Here is a 19551-nt window from a genome sequence, read left to right on the forward strand (position 1 = left end):
ACAAAGGCTGAAAAGCCAGAGCTATTTGTGAGTCAGTTGAAGGTCTCCTCCAAAACACATCATCTCATATTTCTTACCTACAACTGTGAAAAGGTTTGCAAAGCTGAATCCAGAGAGTCTGAATTGCTAGAACTGGCCCAGAATTTTGCTCAGAGTTTTCATTTTCAAAGAATGAAACAAGAAAGCTGGTAAGTTTTTCTGGATTTACTGTGTCCCATGAAATTAAACCAGAAATTTTAATTCTCTCAACAAGATTTATTAGGTATTGGCACAGATGCATATGGAAGTTTAGCATCCAGGAAAAAGCTATTCAGCAGAGAGAGAAAAGTAAACTCAGTGAGGTTCAAAGCAAAAACAAAAAAAAATGAAGATTTGTGTGACAGTAGAGAACACACTTTGTTGTTCTATTAGATTTTTTGCTTTAAGGCAGAAATATGATAGTCTGAATTTTAATAAGACGTGGCAAAGTCTGTGATGTAGGGAGTCCAAAATGATTATTCTTCCTTCAAAAAGAACAGACAATGTACTACCCTACAATACTTGGTCTGTCTCTTCTTACAGTAAACATTGCTAATGCTCCTGGAGAGGGGCTGACCTTGCCAGCCAATTACATTATGCTAATTTGTCTGTTACTATAACTCCTACAGAGGCATTCACAGCTCAAAGCAGGACAGAGATTTATATTGTCTCTTCCAAGCTGCAGCCTGTAGACGTTAATCTCTCTCCCTCCTTCCAGTTACAACTCCACATGGCAATATCTACATGCAGTGCCACTGCACATTAAAAGAGACAGTTATTGCCAGCTTTATTCAACTTAGAAGACAAGCCATGGTCCAACTTTGCCCTTTTAATAAGTGTCACTCTATCACAGAAAGCATACGCTTGGTAACAGCTGTTTTCCTAAGAAAACATATGGTTTCTCATATGCTTTTGAAAACACCACAGGAATGTATTTGCTTGCTAGATGCTAGGGCTGTGTCTCTACATCCAGCAACAAAATCATTAAAAGAAGCTGAATGCTTTCTATGTTATACTCATGCATTGTAAAGATACCTGTTGTTTTAAAGCAGAAAAAAAAAATCATACAGCTGTAAAGATTTAATGTAAAAATAAGGTTCATAATTTAGAAGTTATGTGCACTACAGTATTACTTGAAGATGGGATCCAAACACCAATCTTCTGCAGACACATAGCAAATAGCATGCTTCAGGCAAACACTTTATAGTCTATGTTCCTTCATGAAAAAAAAAAAAGCTGGTGAGACCTGCCTCTTCTGACTGCTGGAAAGCTCAGAAGCTTCCCCAGCATCTTTCAGTTGAGATATGATAAACAGAGTATCAAAAACAATTGAGTCACAGCAGCTTATAACAAACTACTGTCCTTCAAGAAAACCACAGTATTGACCTTTACATGCTTCTTTCCCTCCCTTCAAAATATTTAGGGCAAGCTAAGAGCAGCCACACAGCCAGTTGCATGTCAGAGGAGGTAGAAAGTAGTGATTTGTTGGGCTACTTTAACTCAGATGTGCTCAGTCTAGGGTCAGGTTAAACTGAAAGCTAAATATTTGGGTAAATAAAGGCTGTGGTTTTGAAACCTATTTCAACATCAGCTGACACAGAAACTGACATAAATATGCAGAAAGTTTTCCAAGTGTTAGAAAGACAGGGAAGTTAGAGATTGGCAGGAAAACAAGAAAAATGCAAAAACATGGCTTATGACAAGGTCTTACAGAAACTTCCCTTTGGCACTGAAAATAATTCCACTGGAATATTTGTAGAAAAGAAAGAAAAAAATTCTATTCAAACTAGTTTATGCTGTAACACTACAAAATGAAGAAAACCATCCAATATTACTGCCAGACCTTCTGAACACACCAGTATCTAGGTGGTACTCCAGTACTTCACATGTAACTTTAAAAATTTAACACCTGTCTCTTGATGGTGATTAAACATAGGGTCACACCAAAAAAATCCCCCATCACACTGAAATGTTAATGTTTTATTACCTATTAACAGTGAGGGGGCACACAGAAGTCCACACCAATCTGTATCACAGAAATTTACAATTTCCAGCAGATCAGGTTGCAGCTGGCTTTTGAGAAGATGCTCAAGCACACGATGCAAAGAGGTCAGGAAAGCAAATGGATGGCCAAAACTGGTGAAACTCCTGTGACAGCTTGAGGTATGGCCCTCAGGCACGTGGTGGGCCCCTTTCCATGGGTTATCATTCCCTGCTCACAGGCTGTGAAAGGGAACTCTTGCCTGGTGGGCACACAGGTCACTGCGAGCATCCAGCTTTGCAAACCACTGGCAGATGTGCAATAAACCCACACTGACCTTCCTTCTGAAAGCAAGCAGCAGCCAGAGGCTTATTAATGTGCCCTGGGCATGGGAGAGGTAAGAAAACAGGTTGATTTCTTGTGCAACTGTTTCAACCAGCTAGGAACTAATGCATCAGGGACAAAAATAAAAAGCCCTCAGAGGAAACTAATACAGGATGTTTCACTGGAAACACAATGGTCTTAAAATGAAACAAGCCAAGGGAATAGAAATACACCCTCACCTGTTTTGTAGTTATCAAATAGAGGTGTAACCTTGTTCATCTGGTTAGACACTACAAGGAAATTGTGAAACCAACTTGCAATAAAATCTTCTTAATAGTGCCCAGAGCTCTCAGTCCCAAAAGGTAACTGAGAACATCTTTTACCCAAGGTGACTCTTAAAAGATCAGATGAGCAGGAAGGTTAAAAAGCCAAGAGTTTATGTCATTGAGATAAAGTTTGTGTGTTGCACTGGTCATATCTGCAACAGAACAAAAATATCCACCATGAAATCATATTTGCTTCTTTTTCTGTCCACATATTCAGAAGGAAGGAAGGGGGAAAAATAAAATCAGGTATAGGCTGTCATTCAGAGGTTTCAAACCCTGACACAACAATACAGTAACATGCTCCTGTTTGACCTCAATTTGCTATCCATAACTCCAGTTCTTCACCAGAAAAAGAAGAGGTTGATTTACAAATGCATGTCCAATCTTTCTAAATGTATCCAATAGCTTTGTGTAAAAACAGGTATTTTCATAAAGCACAATGGAGTGAAAAAACTTACATGTACATACCATAAAAATGAAATCAACTGCTTGAGGTATCATTCATCACATACAAAGTAAAAATTAATAAAAATATTTATAGAAATACATTTTTAACCTGCATTTCTCTTCAGAATAAGAACAGGCTTTCCCATGAAGCCAGTTAATTTGCTCATAATGATCAACACATGATAAATCTCTGAAGTCTCCAAAATTAAATTTTCTACTCATTTTCCAGCTGATGAACAAAAGGAAACTGCTCTTCCTGCATAATTAATTTAGCTTATACTCCTATCATGAACAGTCTATATGAGGCTGTATCTGTACCAGCTATGTGACAAATTCTCATCTATGACCTTCTTGTGCATGTAGAAGAAAAAGTATTTTTGAAAAACCATTGAAAATCACACTGCATATTCAAAAAACTTCAGCAAAAATGACCTCCCATCAGAGGTGATCTAAAATTATTATACATATAATGTATTAAGCAATAATTTCAAAAGATGTAGTAAAAAGAAGAGCCCAGTGTGAAAATACATTGAAGTTTAGGCTTTCCAATCAGTTTAGTGGGTTTACATCAGCAAAACTGCTCTCTTCATGAAATTTCAATAATTTCTCCATTGCAGGTGTAGCTTCTGATTATTTCTGTATCACCAATTACTGGCAGAAGCTTATCTGCTTGACAGGAGAAGAAGCATTTAAAATTACTGAAGTACCACATTGCTCTACATCCCAGAAAGGGTGAGGGTGTCTAGCTGGCAGAGCTCCTGGAAGTGACAGGGATCCAATCCAGACAATGTCTGTACAGACAGCACTGCAGGTTCCTTGGTTGCTCAGCTCTTTCACACTGCATTAATACTCCTTTAATGCATCAAGGCTGGAACAAGCAGAATTATTTTTTTATTTTCCTGGAAAACATGTTGTGGTATTAGGTTAGTAATTTAATCTTGTTGGCAATATAATAGTTATGGCATAATCCCTCATGTTATAAAAGTAATTGCCATAATCATAAGCTACATTCAATTATTTCTTTTTCTACATTGCAGCTGCAGTGGTTCCCCACTCCCAACCTGCCATCCTGCTGCTGACAAGACAAGAAGGGGCAGAAAGCAGAGCTCACAAAACACTACTACATCCCATCCCCTTCCCTTGCCTAATAGCAAGTGACTCCCCATCCCAGTTAATAAAGAGCTCCTTGTCCCTCCATTATGCAGTGTAATCTTTAAAAGATTACATTCTCATTTGGGAATGAGCCAAGAGCCAGTGGGAAATTCTCTAGTAAATTGGATAGGGAGACAACAATATGAAGGGCAGCTGGATGGAAGCACATTTTTTTCAGGGCATTCCTATTCCTGGGGCCCTCTGGCATTGTTAGAAGTCCCGGAGTCTCGGCTTTTCTCACTGCTCTGTTGTCAGGATAATGCTATTCAAGAAGAAGGGGATACAGATTAGCTGGTTTGAAGATGGAATGTGAGGAAACAAATATTGAAAAGTAGGAAGAAGAGAAGAAGAAAGCCCAATTTCTTTTAAGTCTTACCACTTTACACAAAAACAAGGGAAGAACATTTTGTTTTAAAACAATGTATTAAGAGTATCAACTCCAATGGCAAAAGATGCTTTTTTTCCCTTACCCAGCTGTCAACAGGAAGGCAATTTGAGCACTCCATCACCAACAGCACATCAAGCATGACTTTGAAAGGAACATTTCCCTCCCTGACTCTTTCCCCTTGCCTGCACCTTCCAACAGATGCATTTGCTCTGTGGAATGTACTTTGCACCCCACCCTACCTGTGATGCAGGATGGAGAAAACCACAACAACACAGGGCAGGCAGCCCTATCCCATTTATCCCTGCACATGGGGGAATGTAAGTGAATGAGAAAGGCAACTGCATCTTTTTCGTTCTGTTTTTTCCAATTTCTTCTGGGCTTTTTTTAGGAGGTGGGGCTTGGCTGGGTTGGTTTGATTTCAGGTGGGTTTTGGATTGTTTGTTTTTATTTGGTTTGGGCATTTTAGTTTGGATTTTTTTTTTACATATATACGCACTTTCGTTGTTCTTTAAAATATTTTTTTTATAAATCACATAGATTCATGTACTCAGAAGACTGGATAGCTGACTGATATTTATTTGGTCAATGATGTCATGAATATATTATCATCTCAGTACTGCATTTAGTTTGAAAATACAGAAATGGGAATGGGAATGGGAAAGGGAAAGGGAAAGGGAAAGGGAAAGGGAAAGGGAAAGGGAAAGGGAAAGGGAAAGGGAAAGGGAAAGGGAAAGGGAAAGGGAAAGGGAAAGGGAAAGGGAAAGGGAAAGGGAAAGGGAAAGGGAAAGGGAAAGGGAAAGGGAAAGGGAAAGGGAAAGGGAAAGGGAAAGGGAAAGGGAAAGGGAAAGGGAAAGGGAAAGGGAAAGGGAAAGGGAAAGGAAAGGAAAGGAAAGGAAAGGAAAGGAAAGGAAAGGAAAGGAAAGGAAAGGAAAGGAAAGGAAAGGAAAGGAAAGGAAAGGAAAGGAAAGGAAAGGAAAGGAAAGGAAAGGGAGAAAGCTGTAATAAATGTCTTTTTTTCCAAGTAGTAGACCTATTCTATCTCCCACAGAAAAATAGTTTTTTAATCATAACATGAAATTATGATCATTATTCCCTTTTGTGCTACATAATTATTTATTAGGAAGAAGTAAAAAAATAATTCTCACAGAAGGGTGTCAGAAAAACTTGGTTTACCCTTAAATTTCTGTTTATCCAAGTACAACTTCCTTCATCTGCAGGAGTCAACTAACAATAGTTACCTTTTCTTTGTCCATGGGAGGCAGTAGTTAAAATACATTAAAATAGAGGATTGTTTGCAATTTAAGATCTTGGTGTTGGGAAGTCCTGATTCAGCAAACTATCTCTCTTCAGCAAACCCCTGCACACATGCTTGAAGTTAACCATATGTTTAAGAGCTATTGAAGTGCATGGACTTTGGCCCCATTTCAGAAAATCAGTTATATACACATTTAACTGGCTGAGATGGATGAAGCAAAGAAAAGAAACTTGGATATAAGAGGTGCACCTGAAAAAGATTCCAGCCACTCAATAATCCACAAAATAAGAACTTATGTGCAGAGGTGTAATACACATAATAGTTTTCCTGGTTTTCCTGAAACATATATGTTGGCATTTACATTTGCATGAGTTTACTGTACTGGAAAAAAATAGCATGAATGGGAAAGAACCATGGTTACCTGGTCATTACAGGAACAGGCCTTACACAAATGTATATTTCCCAAGGGATGTACACAGAGATCTCAGAGATAAGACAGGACCATAATGAGAGAAAGAATATCTTAGGAAAGGCTATAAAGAAAGCAGAAACACAAGCATGCAGACTGACTTTCCTTTCCACTTTTTCAGGGAAAAGCTATTCTAATACCCAACATCAACTTAGCACCTTCAAGTCTCCTCTTCTCTTGTACAGCCACATCCCTTGACATCTCATTTCAACATTAAGCTGAGAAAATAATTCCATTTCATTGGATTGGGGGTGGAAAGGACAGGATGGGCATGGTGGGGAGAAAAGCAAATTTTACTTTCCACATTCCTCAATCTCTGCTAAGAAGTACATCACAGGAAAATTTTGATATCCTACTTCTTAAGAAACAAAGACCTGTCTTTTTAATGTCTACTTTATATGAGTCTGATTTTTCACTCTGTCTCTCTCACTTGAACAGCCTTTTGATAGCCTCCCTCAGCTTCCTTTATGTCTTAGCAATATTATTTTTCTTCTTCTGTGTGGGTTTTCCTTTCCATTTTCCCCACCAAGTCTGATCTGGGGTAGGAATCCATCTTCTATATAAGTACAAAAGGAAGGTACATTTCTTTTATTTCTTGCCTCCTTAGGCAACCCCTACTTTCTCATCTTCTTTCTTTCTCTCCCCTCTGGGACATCAGGGAGGACTCTTCCAACAAAAAGGAGAGACTGGCAAGACATCTTATTTTTATTTCTTCTTTGATAGGAGAAGAAAAGGAAGGCTAGGACAAAAATAAGCTGCCAGATAGAATCCCAGACGGTCTGCAGGCTGGGCATCTTTCACCTTCTCTTCTCAGTGCCTGTCTCAGTGTCAGTGGCAAAGCCAAAAGGCAGCTCCCTTTCCCTGCCTTGCTGAGTCCACAGAGAGGGAGGAAATGAACCACCCCACACAGACATCTCAGGTGAGGGAGGAAGGGGAGGAAGAGTGATGTCTCTTCATGTAGGAGGGGCAGCCACGCTGGCCTCACAGACACACACATACCTCAAGCTCTGCTGAGAATAAGCTCACAGACCTTCCCAACAAACCACTAATACAGGACCTTTAAGATTTACTGAAAGCTGCTGTGGCACCTCTTACAGGCTCCACAGATTACACTTCAACCTTGTACCTTGATGGTTTTGTTTCTTCTGCAGTTGTCTTTTATTTAGAAAGTCAAATTCTAACTTTCAGTAAGAAATGCTGGTGCAAACTTACAACTAATGAAAAGGGAGAACACCAAGCTTGCATGACAAGGCAACAAATTTCCCTATACACTACACTGCAAATATTTTCTGAGACTCACAGAGAAAAGAATCAGCAAAACCTTCAGAGAACAAATTTCGAAATAAATAAATAGCATAAAATTAAAAGGGGCATTAGTCATTTTCTGGAATTCCAAAGAAAGAAAAAAAAAAACTTTTCCAGGTTCACAGTGATTTTCTTATCCACATTAAGCATATTTTTCTATCAAGATTTCTCTTAATAATAGTATGCCACAAAGGATCATTAGGCAGGAAAAAAGGGTCAGAGCAAGGATAACAAAGATGAAAAGAAAACTGCTGAGAGTTCAGCTCTGCTGTTTATTTTGAGGCACACTTAAGATTCGAGTCAGAGAGTCCTAACTGTATTCAAAGATTTAGTTCTCTAAAGAACATAAACAAAACTAGCAAGGGGTATCAGCCAGAATAAAGCTTTCTCCATAGTCACAGAGTAAGGTCAGCTTTTGTTTGTTCTTTTATATGATAATCTCCACTCTTTTGTGTTGACATTTAAATGTTTTAAAATGAAGAAAATAAGTGTCTGAAAACTAATGGCCTGTTTCTGCAGGGGCAGCTCTTTTAGCATGCTCTCATATTTTCTAGCTTTTTTTGGTTGTGCTTTCCTTATGAAGCATTTTAAAGCTGTGACACCTAATCTAGGTTAGCATGCTCTGGTTAGCAGCTTGTATCCATTGAAAAGCAAGGCAATAATCCATCTAGGTTTAGGGCTTTTTCACAGAACTGTGTCAATTTTAATGTCATGCTATGGAGAGTGCATGTAGCTCTCTCCACTTTAGAGGATTAAAAGTGACCTCTCTTACCAAAATCAATAAGGGCAGCTTGCTGTGACTAATAGGTTGTAGAAATTCAAAAGAGACAGTTTGTAACACTGAGTTCATTCTCCCCAGCCAGCCCCAGACTGGCTGGCAGAGCTGCACTTTGACATGTACATTCACATGGCAACACCATGTCTTTTCCCTTCCCAGGGACCAGACTGAGCCACACACAGTTTACTCACATTTCAGGGAAGGAAAAAAAAAAAGCCTGATATTTACTTTTTAACAGTGGACTTGACAACTTTTGTAGAGAAGCATGTGAGAGAGAACCCAGAATGAGGAAACAGTTAATATGTATAATTTTTACCTCCCTAGTATGATTTTCAAAAGGCCCTATTTTTACATATCAACAACTACCCAGATACTTCACATCACATCATGACCACAGTTGGTTTGTTTCTGGGCTCTGAGCAAGGCTTTTCTCCCTTCAGGTCTTTGCCTAGTTGTAATAGGTTAAAAATTTAAATTCCATTAAAGTCAATGAAAGTGCCCCAGAGATGTGTGAGGCTGTACATCCCACTCTGGTGTTCATTAGCTGCCATCACATATGGCCAGTTGTTCTGGCTGATTTCTTCTCTCTACTATCCCTTTCTTTATTTAATAGTTAAATTTGTGCACTACTGGAAATGGGACATGCTACAGCATGCACACAAGTGCACACAAACTCATTTTACAAGTGAGTTTTCAGTTTTTCAGTTTCATCTTTTGTAAGCCTAAAGAACATTACAGCAACTCAGATGTGGATCTCCCAGTTTATGGTGAAGATACCCTTACTCTGCTGGGTGTCTCTGACTTCCAATTTATCCTGCTTGATGTACAAATTAAAAATCCTTACCCACAGTTCATAGCTTGTAGACGTTTTCTCCACCTAACAATCACCATCATTGTCTTTATGCCAAAAAAACAAGACTTGCCTTGGGGGAGCAAGGGAGAAAAGAGGCTGAAGCTGTGGGAGGAACCCAACTGTAAAGGTTTAGGAGTCCCTATGGAGGTTTATAAATAGCTGACTGCCATGTGCAAAATGTGAAAGAAACCCAGTCAGCAAAAGAGCTATTGCTGTTTTGAAATCTTCTAACTACATCTATTTAGGCAGTAGACAGTGTTATAAATAAACAACAAATCAAGAAATTATTAGCATTTGAATTTTGGCAAGATAATAAAATGTGTAGGGGTATAATCAGCAAATAATGGGAAAGATCTGCAAGCAAACCCACCAATTAATGATAAATAGGACTTGGCTCTGGGTAACTTCACCAATGTGGATCTCATTAGATGGCTGTGGAATCTGTTCCTGCAGCAGCCCTCTGTGAGTGAGGGGAAGGTGAGGTAACCAAAATGTCAGCACACCCTCACGGTTCTTGGGCTCCAGGATTGCAACCACCTGGGCCAAAATGACAACCTTATGCTGCCATGGAGGCCATGCCATGGTGTCCCAGTCTTTAATCAACAGGTTTCCTTGCCTCAGCTTTTGGACAATTGCTCTGCAATCCCCTCTCAGCAAAGGAGAGGAAAACCACTCAGCTTCACTCTCTGGAGAGAAAGAATCCTTCCTTCTTATGTTCATCTTACATTATCAACAATACCTCTTAAAGAGAGAAATGCCCCCAAGCAAGCAATATCACTTAAACAGATAAATAATTTGCAGAGCAGGCAGGGGGCAGGGAGAGGGGAAAGAGACCCTGCCTTATTAGACTGGAAACAGACACACCATGTTAATACGAAGGATCAGCATATGGTTCTAATAGGCTCTCTAAAATGATTTATCAGCTGTGATTAAGCCCTTGACCAGCATGTCTATCTTCATAAATAAAGGAAAAGTGCACCTTGCTCTGAAGTGTATCAGCAGTATCTTATTACCCACCCAACCATAGAGAGAGCAGCCCCCTCTGGGGAGCAAGGAGCTGGTGTTTAATAGCAGAGCGTAGATTTAGGGGCTTTACCCAACAGATAGACTGATAAATATGCCACTACAGGAAAGGTTTATTCCTTTTTCATGTGCCATCCAGTCTATGCTGCTGAAACCTGAACTGGTAACAAGGATGCTGTGCCATTAAAAACATTCCAAGGAAGACCAAGGCAAAAGGCACAATTTTGGCATGTTGCTGTGAAAAAAATGTTAGAATGAAATCAGACAGGCCTCCTTTTGTTGTGGGTAGCCAAAATACAGAAAACATAACAAACCTCCAAACATTACAAGAGGGTGACTCAGCTTCTTTGGGACAGAGACATTAATAAGAAGAAGGAAAGTGGACTGTCCTGACTGAGCTCTGCAGGGTGATTCATCAGCTGGAATTCAGAAGAACAAGGAAGGGTGATGGTTAGGGAGGTTTAGCTGAATCAAAAACATATGCCCTCAAGAATTGCCTTTCTGCATGATGCAGGCACTTACTGCTGGACAAACATTCAGGTCTTCTTTTTAAGTATGAGGATCTAAACCTATAAAACCTCTCAAAAGTCCATTCAAGATAAGATAGATCTGCTTGCCAGCAGAAGATAAGATGTGGTACCACCAGCAACAAGCGTAAATTAAAGCCCATTCTTGTGAACACTTCTGCAAGGTCATGGACAGTTTTATCTTGACAGCTTTCCTGTGCCATTATGCAGAAAGTGTCCCTTTTGTAACACAGTTCAGTGTGGCAACTTCAAAACAGGACTCATAAAGCCAGGGACTGAAGCACCAACTGTGGAGCTGCCATCATATAAAATACAACAAACCACCACATGTCTACCATGAAATCTATGAAGGTTAAGAAGTTAAAATCCAGCAAGCCTACCCATCTGGAGAGAGGAGGAGAGCATTCTTCCTGTCTTTAGCAACACTGAGCAACAGCTGATAAATCTTTAGCACACATGGTCTGTGGGATGCCCTATGCTGAGACCAAGGAGATATGGAATCAATCCGAGGCTCTGCCACAGACTTCCTGTGCAATTTTCAGCCTGTCACTTGAGCCCAGACCCTTTATGGTAGCTCTCTGATTTACTCCTGCCTTGTTTTAGTGAGAGCAAGGCACCAAAATGTCTTTGAGGGTGCCTATCAATGCTGCTAAAGAGATTTAGGAACCAAATGAGACAGAAAGCTGCTCTCCTTGGCAGAATGGTGGAGAGGACCCTGAAATCCTCACTCCACATGTGTGGAGATATAGATGTTATATTTAGGAACTAATATACTGAAACCTTTGAATGCAGGGTGATACTTTGGACTTTGAAATTTAGAGTTTTGGGCTATCACCTTGACAGCAGCTTAACTGATTGATAAGCTTGAAGTTATTACAATACATACAACAATGGCCCTTAAGCAGTGTATCAACATAAGCAATTTCTAGTCTTACTTTGTGTCTACTATGACATATTGAGTATATAAGATACCTAATCTCAGTGGGAAAATAAGAAATCTGAGGGCCCTTTGACTTTAAAAAATATGGATGGTCTTACATCATGTTTAGACAAATGCTGAGAGAATGTACATAAGTGCATTTATGATAGCATAATTTTTCTAAAAATCAGAATATTAAGTATTTAAACATGGGTCTTTCCTTCCATTGTACAGACTGTCAGATAATGAGTCAAAAGTGCTCCAGGAACAGGCTTATGAGTTTGTTGGTTTGCATTATTTCACAAGTGAAATTCAGCCCTTCCATGGCCTCTGAAGTGTATCAGCACACTGCTCTTCTCCAGGACCCTACTGGGGTTTCAGAATACTTTCAAGGAAAAACTGGGACTAATTTGTCACCCATCAGCCAAGCCAACCACCAAAATGAACCCTTAATCCCTGTTCTTTCACCAAGGGAGTGCATTCCCAGCATTACCACACAGCCTATTAGTATCACAATACAGGCCTCTAAAACCCAAACACTTATACAATGTGCTTTATCAATATATAAATATTGTTTCTTCTCATATAAGGGTAGAATATCACCCTTGCCTGGTTAAGGGCCCCATTTACTGCACTGCTAGTTTCAGCTGCTGTAATGTCAACTATTAAATACAGGCAAAATCCCTTATGATTTTTCTGTATTACTTTTCAGAAGAGGGGAAAACCTACGGGCTAGATACACATTGTCTGAAATCTAAACAAGGTGTGGAAGTTAATTTTTTCACCAAACTATACTACTCTAGAGACAGATTCTATAATTTCCAGCTTGCTTTGAATTATATCTTCCCTATAGTCACAGGCTACAGTACCAAACATTGACATTCAGCAAACATTTGCAAGAAATTTCCTCAGGAGGTCAGAGAGTCACTGAGTTCAGCATGAAGTAGTGATGTGCTATAAGCTAGACAAGTGCATTTTATCTACTTCCTTGTGCTGATACACAAAAATGTATATATACAAAGTAGAAGGAGATCCTAGAAGGTACAAACTAAATATATGTCTTTCAAACACATCAGGCTGTAGCATCATTCTTTGTTTAGCACAACTAAACTGGATACTCAGGCTTTTTATTCCTTCTGCAGATTGCAATTATTAAACCACTGAAGGCTTTGTATTTGGTTTTGTTCCTCTTCTTTACTGGACTGTTGCAATTTGCTGATTCTTTTCTAGCTGTGAGGTGCCTGCCTTAGGACAGTATCCTTAGAACAGGAATATTAGGCCACATAGAGGACTAATGAGCTTCCTGAACTGACACTGAAGAGCACACATTAAAACCAAGCTGTAATTGAGAATGGCCATTTCCCTGCCTCCTTTGCATAATCAAAGTTTCAGGATAAGTCTTAGGAAGTGATGCACCCAAACCCTAGTATACACAGAGTGTGATTTTAAACATGCCCTCATGCTGGAAATGTTCAGCTCACTATTGGTAATTGCTATATGATGCAATGCTCTACTTGCTACAATCAGATATTTCCACTTTTTCTCATTTCACACTGTAAGGTCAGGCTAGATGCATTTTAATGAAGTGGGTCCACTGAGCTGTTCAGAAACAGACCCTGACTCTTCCCATCTCTGAAATTATCCTCTCAGCACCAGCTGAATGCTCAAAACAAGATGTGACAACAGGGCCTATCCAGCAGCAGCAAGGGTCATGTGTTTGCAATTACAACCCACTACTAATGCTTTGGGTACCCATGTTCCAAGCAGTGCAAGCCTAAAAGCTGCAGCCAGTGGGGTAAGGTGTGATCTGCCAGCACTATCTGTGGGCTGCAGGCTTTGTCTGGCTCTGATCTGTCTACTGCTGTCTGCCTGAAGCTCCCAAGAACATTTACAGTTTTGCAAGTAGAAATATACTGGAGGTATGTTTTTATCTGTGCTAATTTTGGCGGTGAATTTGGGATGCTTGTGTCAGGAAGAGTGCTGTCAAGAGGATGGGAGAAGTCTCACATCCTTATCCATATGCTGACTGCTGTAGCATCCCTTGCATTTAGGGAGCAGTCCTTTCCCTAAGAGAGACTTCCAGCTAATATAGGCTGCTATAAACAGCAGGGAAGCCAAAAACCAACTGACAAACTCACTTCCTTTTATTTTTCCCAGCTTTATTTTTCTCAGTTCAGGTCCTGCAGGTCATCATCATCATTATTGTTCCTTGAGTCCCCTCAGTCCCCAAGCAAAGGCTAATCCACATGCATTGTCAGAGGTGGTCCTTGACAGATGGTCTTGCAGCCATCAGGCATACCAAGTATGGGAGGCATAAAGAGACACTTCTTCCACTTTAGCCATGTGGCAGAAGGATGTCAAGTGATTTATTCCTGGATAAGAAGCTGGGATATTAATGCAAGTGCTTTCCACTCAATGGAAAAGGAGGCACCTCTACAAAAAAAGGTACACATTGTGTTCCTAAGCCCATGCACTCACAGCTTCACAGCTGATTTGGAAAGTCACAGTCTGCATATCCAGCTCCATCTCAACAAATTCTCATGGATTATCTGTGGGCTCCCACCCAGAAGATTAAAAAAAAAAAAAAAAAAAAAAAAAGAAAGAAAGAAAAAAGTGCTGCTACTTGAACTTTATCCTCTGACTTTTCAAATTTTGACTCTCAAGGAGCAAAAAAAGCCAATGAGAAATGAAAGTGTTTTTTCTGTTACAAGATTTCAATGTCAAGCTGTGTGCTAAGCCACAGTGATATACTAAAATAAACAAAACTGTTCCTTTCAGAGTCCAGAGAAATTAATATGACCAAAAATATTTTTGGAAGACTTTTCTGTGCAGTGAGTAAGATTTCCATGCAGTTAACCTTAGTCTCCATGTGTTGGTAGGTCCATTAGGCCAACACTACATCACACTCATATTCCAGGGACAGGCTGTTAGAAGCATTTCCTTAGGGATAGCTGCAGCCTGAGGAGTCTCCTTCTGTCTTGGCCTTTGTCTCTTGCATTTGTGCAAAGCCCTTCTGGGGCCTGCCTCAGATTCCTATCTGACAGCCAGTCAGTAATGTAAGAATAAGCACACAGCAGACTAATTGGAAACACAGAGCAAATGTTACAGGTTAGCCAGCTAGTGGGACTTATGCCCCTTTTTTTTTTTCCTTTCCTTTTTTTCCCTTTTTTTTTTTTTTTTTTTTTTTTTTTTTTAATAAATTTTAAATTCCCACCCCCATGATCACATATTTGCTCCCTGGAGATCACCAATGGCAGCTGCAGGGGTTGGTAGGAGGGCAGAATAAGACTCCCAGAGGCTGCTAAACAGCTGGAATTATCAGGTAATTTGATGCCCTTGTCTAGGGTTTTATCAGATTTTGCAAATATCCCTTGCAAGCTGAAATCTCTCTGCAACATCAAGCACTGCAATCTGTGGCTTACTGCACTCAGGTCCACCTCAGCAGATTTCTCATCTCCTACTCCTGCAAAATAAACACCAGGCACAGAGAAAAACTTAGCACAAAGAAGTAGGAGCGCACAGAAATGTTTCTCCCTGATTCTCAGACTCCTCTTTGCAGCACCTAAACCATAAAGTTTTTAACAGGTCTATAATTAGACACATTTATCTCAATACATGGCTAACATTCGTCCAGCACAGAAACCTGTGAGGGTCACACAGCTCACCCCTGTGAGGGTCAGTCTGTGCTGTTTTTCCAGTACTTGACCTAAACTTGAACTCTCTCACATTTGGACACTCTTATTCCTTGCTCAGCACCATGGCACAGCCTCTCTCCTCCTCAGTCTGTCCCAGTCTCTTTCCTTGTGAGCCAAAAATAAACCATAGCTAGACTCCCTTCCTTGTAAGCCAAAGCCAAGCTGATCCTGGACTCTTTTCTTTCTACAAGCCTCCTCTCCTGTTCTGCACCTCAGCAGGCAGCTTTGCCTCTTTTGTTGCTGGTCTCTCTGTGCATTAAGCTCTTTTACAATTCTTTGAAAAATTTAACAGCACTTTAGGATCCCTGAAAACCCTCTTAACTATCTTTGGGTACAGGAGTACACTAATATACTAGGTACCCTATATAATTCTGTACTGACAGAATAACTTCAGAATAAACTAAAAGAATACTAATTGAAATTGGGATATGTTGTCTACTAGGTAATTCAAGTCAAAGTTTCCCAGCTCAACTTGAATGCTTTGTGAGAAATACAGAACCACAATAAAGCTGGTATTGATCATGAATAAATCCAAGGGCCCACTGTGTTGTGGAAGAATTTCAAAAAAAGAAAAAGAAAAAATTTTGCTCTTAAGTAAATGCCTCTTCATAAGCCAAATTTCCTTGTAATGTATTTGAGCCAGTTTGCAATCCTCACTTGAAAGATGATATAATTTTCCCAAGCTTCTCCCTCAAGAGGTGTGTGGTTTGTGTTATAGTTTACTTAAAAGCAGAGACTTGGAATCAAACCCTGGCAAACACCGTTACACTTTTTTTTAAATTATTTAATACTGGGATTTTCTTGGTTTGGGGTTTTTATTTCTGTCAATAGTTTTAAAATAGTTTTATTTCTGCTTCAATAGCTTTAAAAAGCATGTCACAATTTACAGTGCCACCTAGTTTCTAAAGAAAAGGTTACTACCAGGCAGTAGAGCTCAATCTGCTTTCTCACAGATTAAAGGGCACTTCCTTTAACATTTCATGGAATCAAAAGGGGATGAAGGGCTTGGTGTGCTCACACTCACCCTTTTGTTGTTCTCTTCTTCTTGTGCCTTCCTGAACTCGTGCTCCAGGGAGCAGTCAATGTCGTTGAAGAGACCAACTTCCTCACAGTTCTTCAGAAAGCGAGTTGGGGTAGGAGTCTGATCTGAGAATATCACAAGAAATGATCATTGGTGCTTCATATTAAAAGGAGAGGGAGACAACTAAATAGTCTTCCAGGAAAAAAGAGGTTCTAACTAAACTTCTATTGCCTTCCCACCCCATCATTAAAAAGCCCACCCAGTGCTGAATTTGGACACTAAATACTGCAGGCAGCCAGGGCTTGCCATCAATGTCCAAAACCAGGCAGCACTCATCATTTGGGCAAAGACAGCAGCATGGGTTTCCCCAGGGCACATAACACAAGTGCATCTCCTTAGTGTGTGCAAATGGTCATTAGAACTGTCTATAAACCTCCAAAAATAAGTGCATGCAGAACAACCCACAGTACATCAGGTAATGCACTTTTAGACCACAGCACACATGTTACCTGCTGTGGATACACACTAGTTAATGCCTTCAGGTGCTCAAAAACCACCCCAAACATACACATACTGAGCAAAAAAAAAAAGGCAGCCATAGCAAGAAGTTCTGCTTCCAACACAATTTTTGAAGGAAGAGTTAAACAAATTTATAAAAGCTATGAAAAGTGAAATTCTGGCCATGAAGAAGAATTATTTTGCATTTTATACCTAGAACTGTTGACAATACATCCAAAGCCTCAAAATTTGAAGTCTAAAAAAATTTACTGTTTTCATCTCTAGGACTTTCCTTCCCTCTCAGAATTAATACAAGAATGGCAGGATTCTCTTTAATGCCACAGGCAGGAGGGACTGAGTAAATGACAAGGTTTTCTGACCCCATTTCAAAAACCTGCAAGACTGACAAGCTAAATTGCCATACAGACTGTAGTTTCAGTGATGACCTTGGCTGGTCTTTCTTCAGGAAATTAAAAGTCAAGCCCAAATTTGGGAACCAAAGAATCCCCAAAGCACAGCTCTGAGGCACCTCTATTCCTTCTGAAGCTACTTCTTAATTATTTCACCTTGGTTCCTTCTTCCCAAGGCTCTGTTCCAGCTCAAGATGCTTTGTACTTGATTTTACAGAAAAACTGGACTCACTTTGTTAAAAATAATCTTCAGCATAGTCCTTGAAAACTACCTATTGTTTGTGTTTCATTCTTTAAAGAATGAAATGAACCTATTGCCCATACTGGGCCAATTCTGACCTCAGAAAAATGCTTCCCACTTCAGTGAATAAAAATTTGGTTTCTTGCACCTAGCTAAGCTGGGTCAAGTTCTAATATTACCCCTTTACAGCAAACAGTTACCTGACACAATGAACTTCACATGAACAGGATAGAAATACATATCAGCCCTTAATTAAGCTGTACAAAAGTAAGGCATGCAAAAGAAAATGAAGTTTTCACTTGGTAACTAAGGATCAGCCTCCTCCAATATAAAGCTAATTTCCACCTGAATCAAGCATGGTCCTCCAGGTTTGATTTTCTCAGGTAATCCAAGGGCAAAACCACTAATTTGCATTTATATTTTTGATGGAATATCAGAACACAAGTCCTTAATGTTAAAATTCTTTTTTCATTTCTTTTGGCATGAGTATCCTACTTAAGAGCTTGAAGTATTAAAAACTTCAAGTATTTGGGAATACACACTGATTTTTCTACAAGCTTTCATAGCTAACTACTCTATTACCAGAGTTAAAAACATAACATTCTAAGAATCCTGCAAGAACTCAGCATAAGAAGATGAGTTGACATGGTGCTGGCATTGATGGGAGCTGAGGGCACTCAGCACTTTACAGATCCATATCCTAAATAAGGAGTGCCAAACAAATCTCTAGAGCAACCTCAGTAAACTCAGTAGATTTACACCAGGGTTGGTTCTGGCCCTTGGACTGAAGCTCATACTGGAAATAAATTGCACTAAAAAGCAGGAGAAATAGATTTAATTTCCAGAAAGGATTAAATGCTTCTTTAGTGAACAACACCATTGTTTTGTGAAAAATCAAAGACAATTGTTGCTAAGCATTCCTAGACACAAAGGGCAAGTTAATATCTGAATGCTGGGTAGATCAGGAAATTTTTTATTGTTACAAGTGGTATATCCATATCAAATAAGCAAGGTGTCAATTTCATGGCCAAGATGAGAAACTATGGTTTTATAAAGAAGTTGATGACACCACTTTCACTAGAATCAAAAATCCTGGGTTTCTCCAGAGTTGCTTTGGCCCCAGAAAAAAAAACAAAAAAAAAAAAAAAAGAAGAAAAAAAAGAAAAAGAAAAAATAGTTGTCTTGTTGAAGTAAATCCATTTTAACAGTGAAAAAAAGCAAGCCAGAGCAAGAATGTGATTTCAAATGCACAAGGACCTCAATGGCTTCTTTTCTCTGCTTATGCTGAAACCCTATCTTCTGCTCAAGATAACCTGCAGTTGAACTTTCCAATTAACTATTTTAATATCTCAAAAGATCAAAACTGATAATGACACTCTTTACACCACCTACATATTGGGATGGTGATCCTATTTTATTACCTCAGTCTCCCCATACTGCCACTGGAGTTCCTGTGTTCCAGAAATCAGACAGACAGGAGTTCAGGATTTCTCTTAAAGCAGGTCACCCCTCATTGCTCCCAGCTGAGGAAGGAGAAACCCCAACCAGCCAGCCTGAACTCCATCCACAGACCTCCTGGAAGTCAGCTCAGTCAGATGCAAAACAAGACCTGCCTTTCTAGTTCTAATACTCCAGCCTTCAACATTCACAGAAACCAGCAGGCCAAAAAAACCTCTGTGTGAGAGCAGAACTGATAAAGATCCAGACCTTAAAATGCTGAGACTCTGTAGTAATGTAGTTACACTGCACATACACTGCACTCATTGGTTTCAGGTTTTCAAGGCTACCAAGTCTAATGAGCTTGATTTGCTCCTGAGCAACCAACTATTTTGCCTCTGTAAAACACCAGTTCTCCTTTAGGATCTGGACAAATTAGTAGAAGAAATTACTCTCAACACCACAGTAATTCTTTTACCTAGAT

At 39.6% G+C, this 19551-nt stretch overlaps 1 protein-coding gene across 2 annotated transcripts in view; it reads right to left on the minus strand.

Moving 5' to 3' along the window:
- CREB5 (cAMP responsive element binding protein 5) overlaps positions 1-19551 on the minus strand; it is a 249748-nt gene that overhangs the window by 178262 nt on the left and 51935 nt on the right. For both annotated transcript variants that reach the window (XM_056484901.1, XM_056484900.1), the window contains one exon: positions 16485-16606. In XM_056484901.1, coding sequence (XP_056340876.1) covers positions 16485-16606 — 122 coding nt within the window. The remainder of the gene's footprint in view (positions 1-16484; positions 16607-19551) is intronic.

The sequence above is a fragment of the Oenanthe melanoleuca genome, chromosome 2, assembly GCF_029582105.1.
Source record: "Oenanthe melanoleuca isolate GR-GAL-2019-014 chromosome 2, OMel1.0, whole genome shotgun sequence".
In the NCBI taxonomy this organism is placed as follows: Eukaryota; Metazoa; Chordata; class Aves; order Passeriformes; family Muscicapidae; genus Oenanthe; species Oenanthe melanoleuca.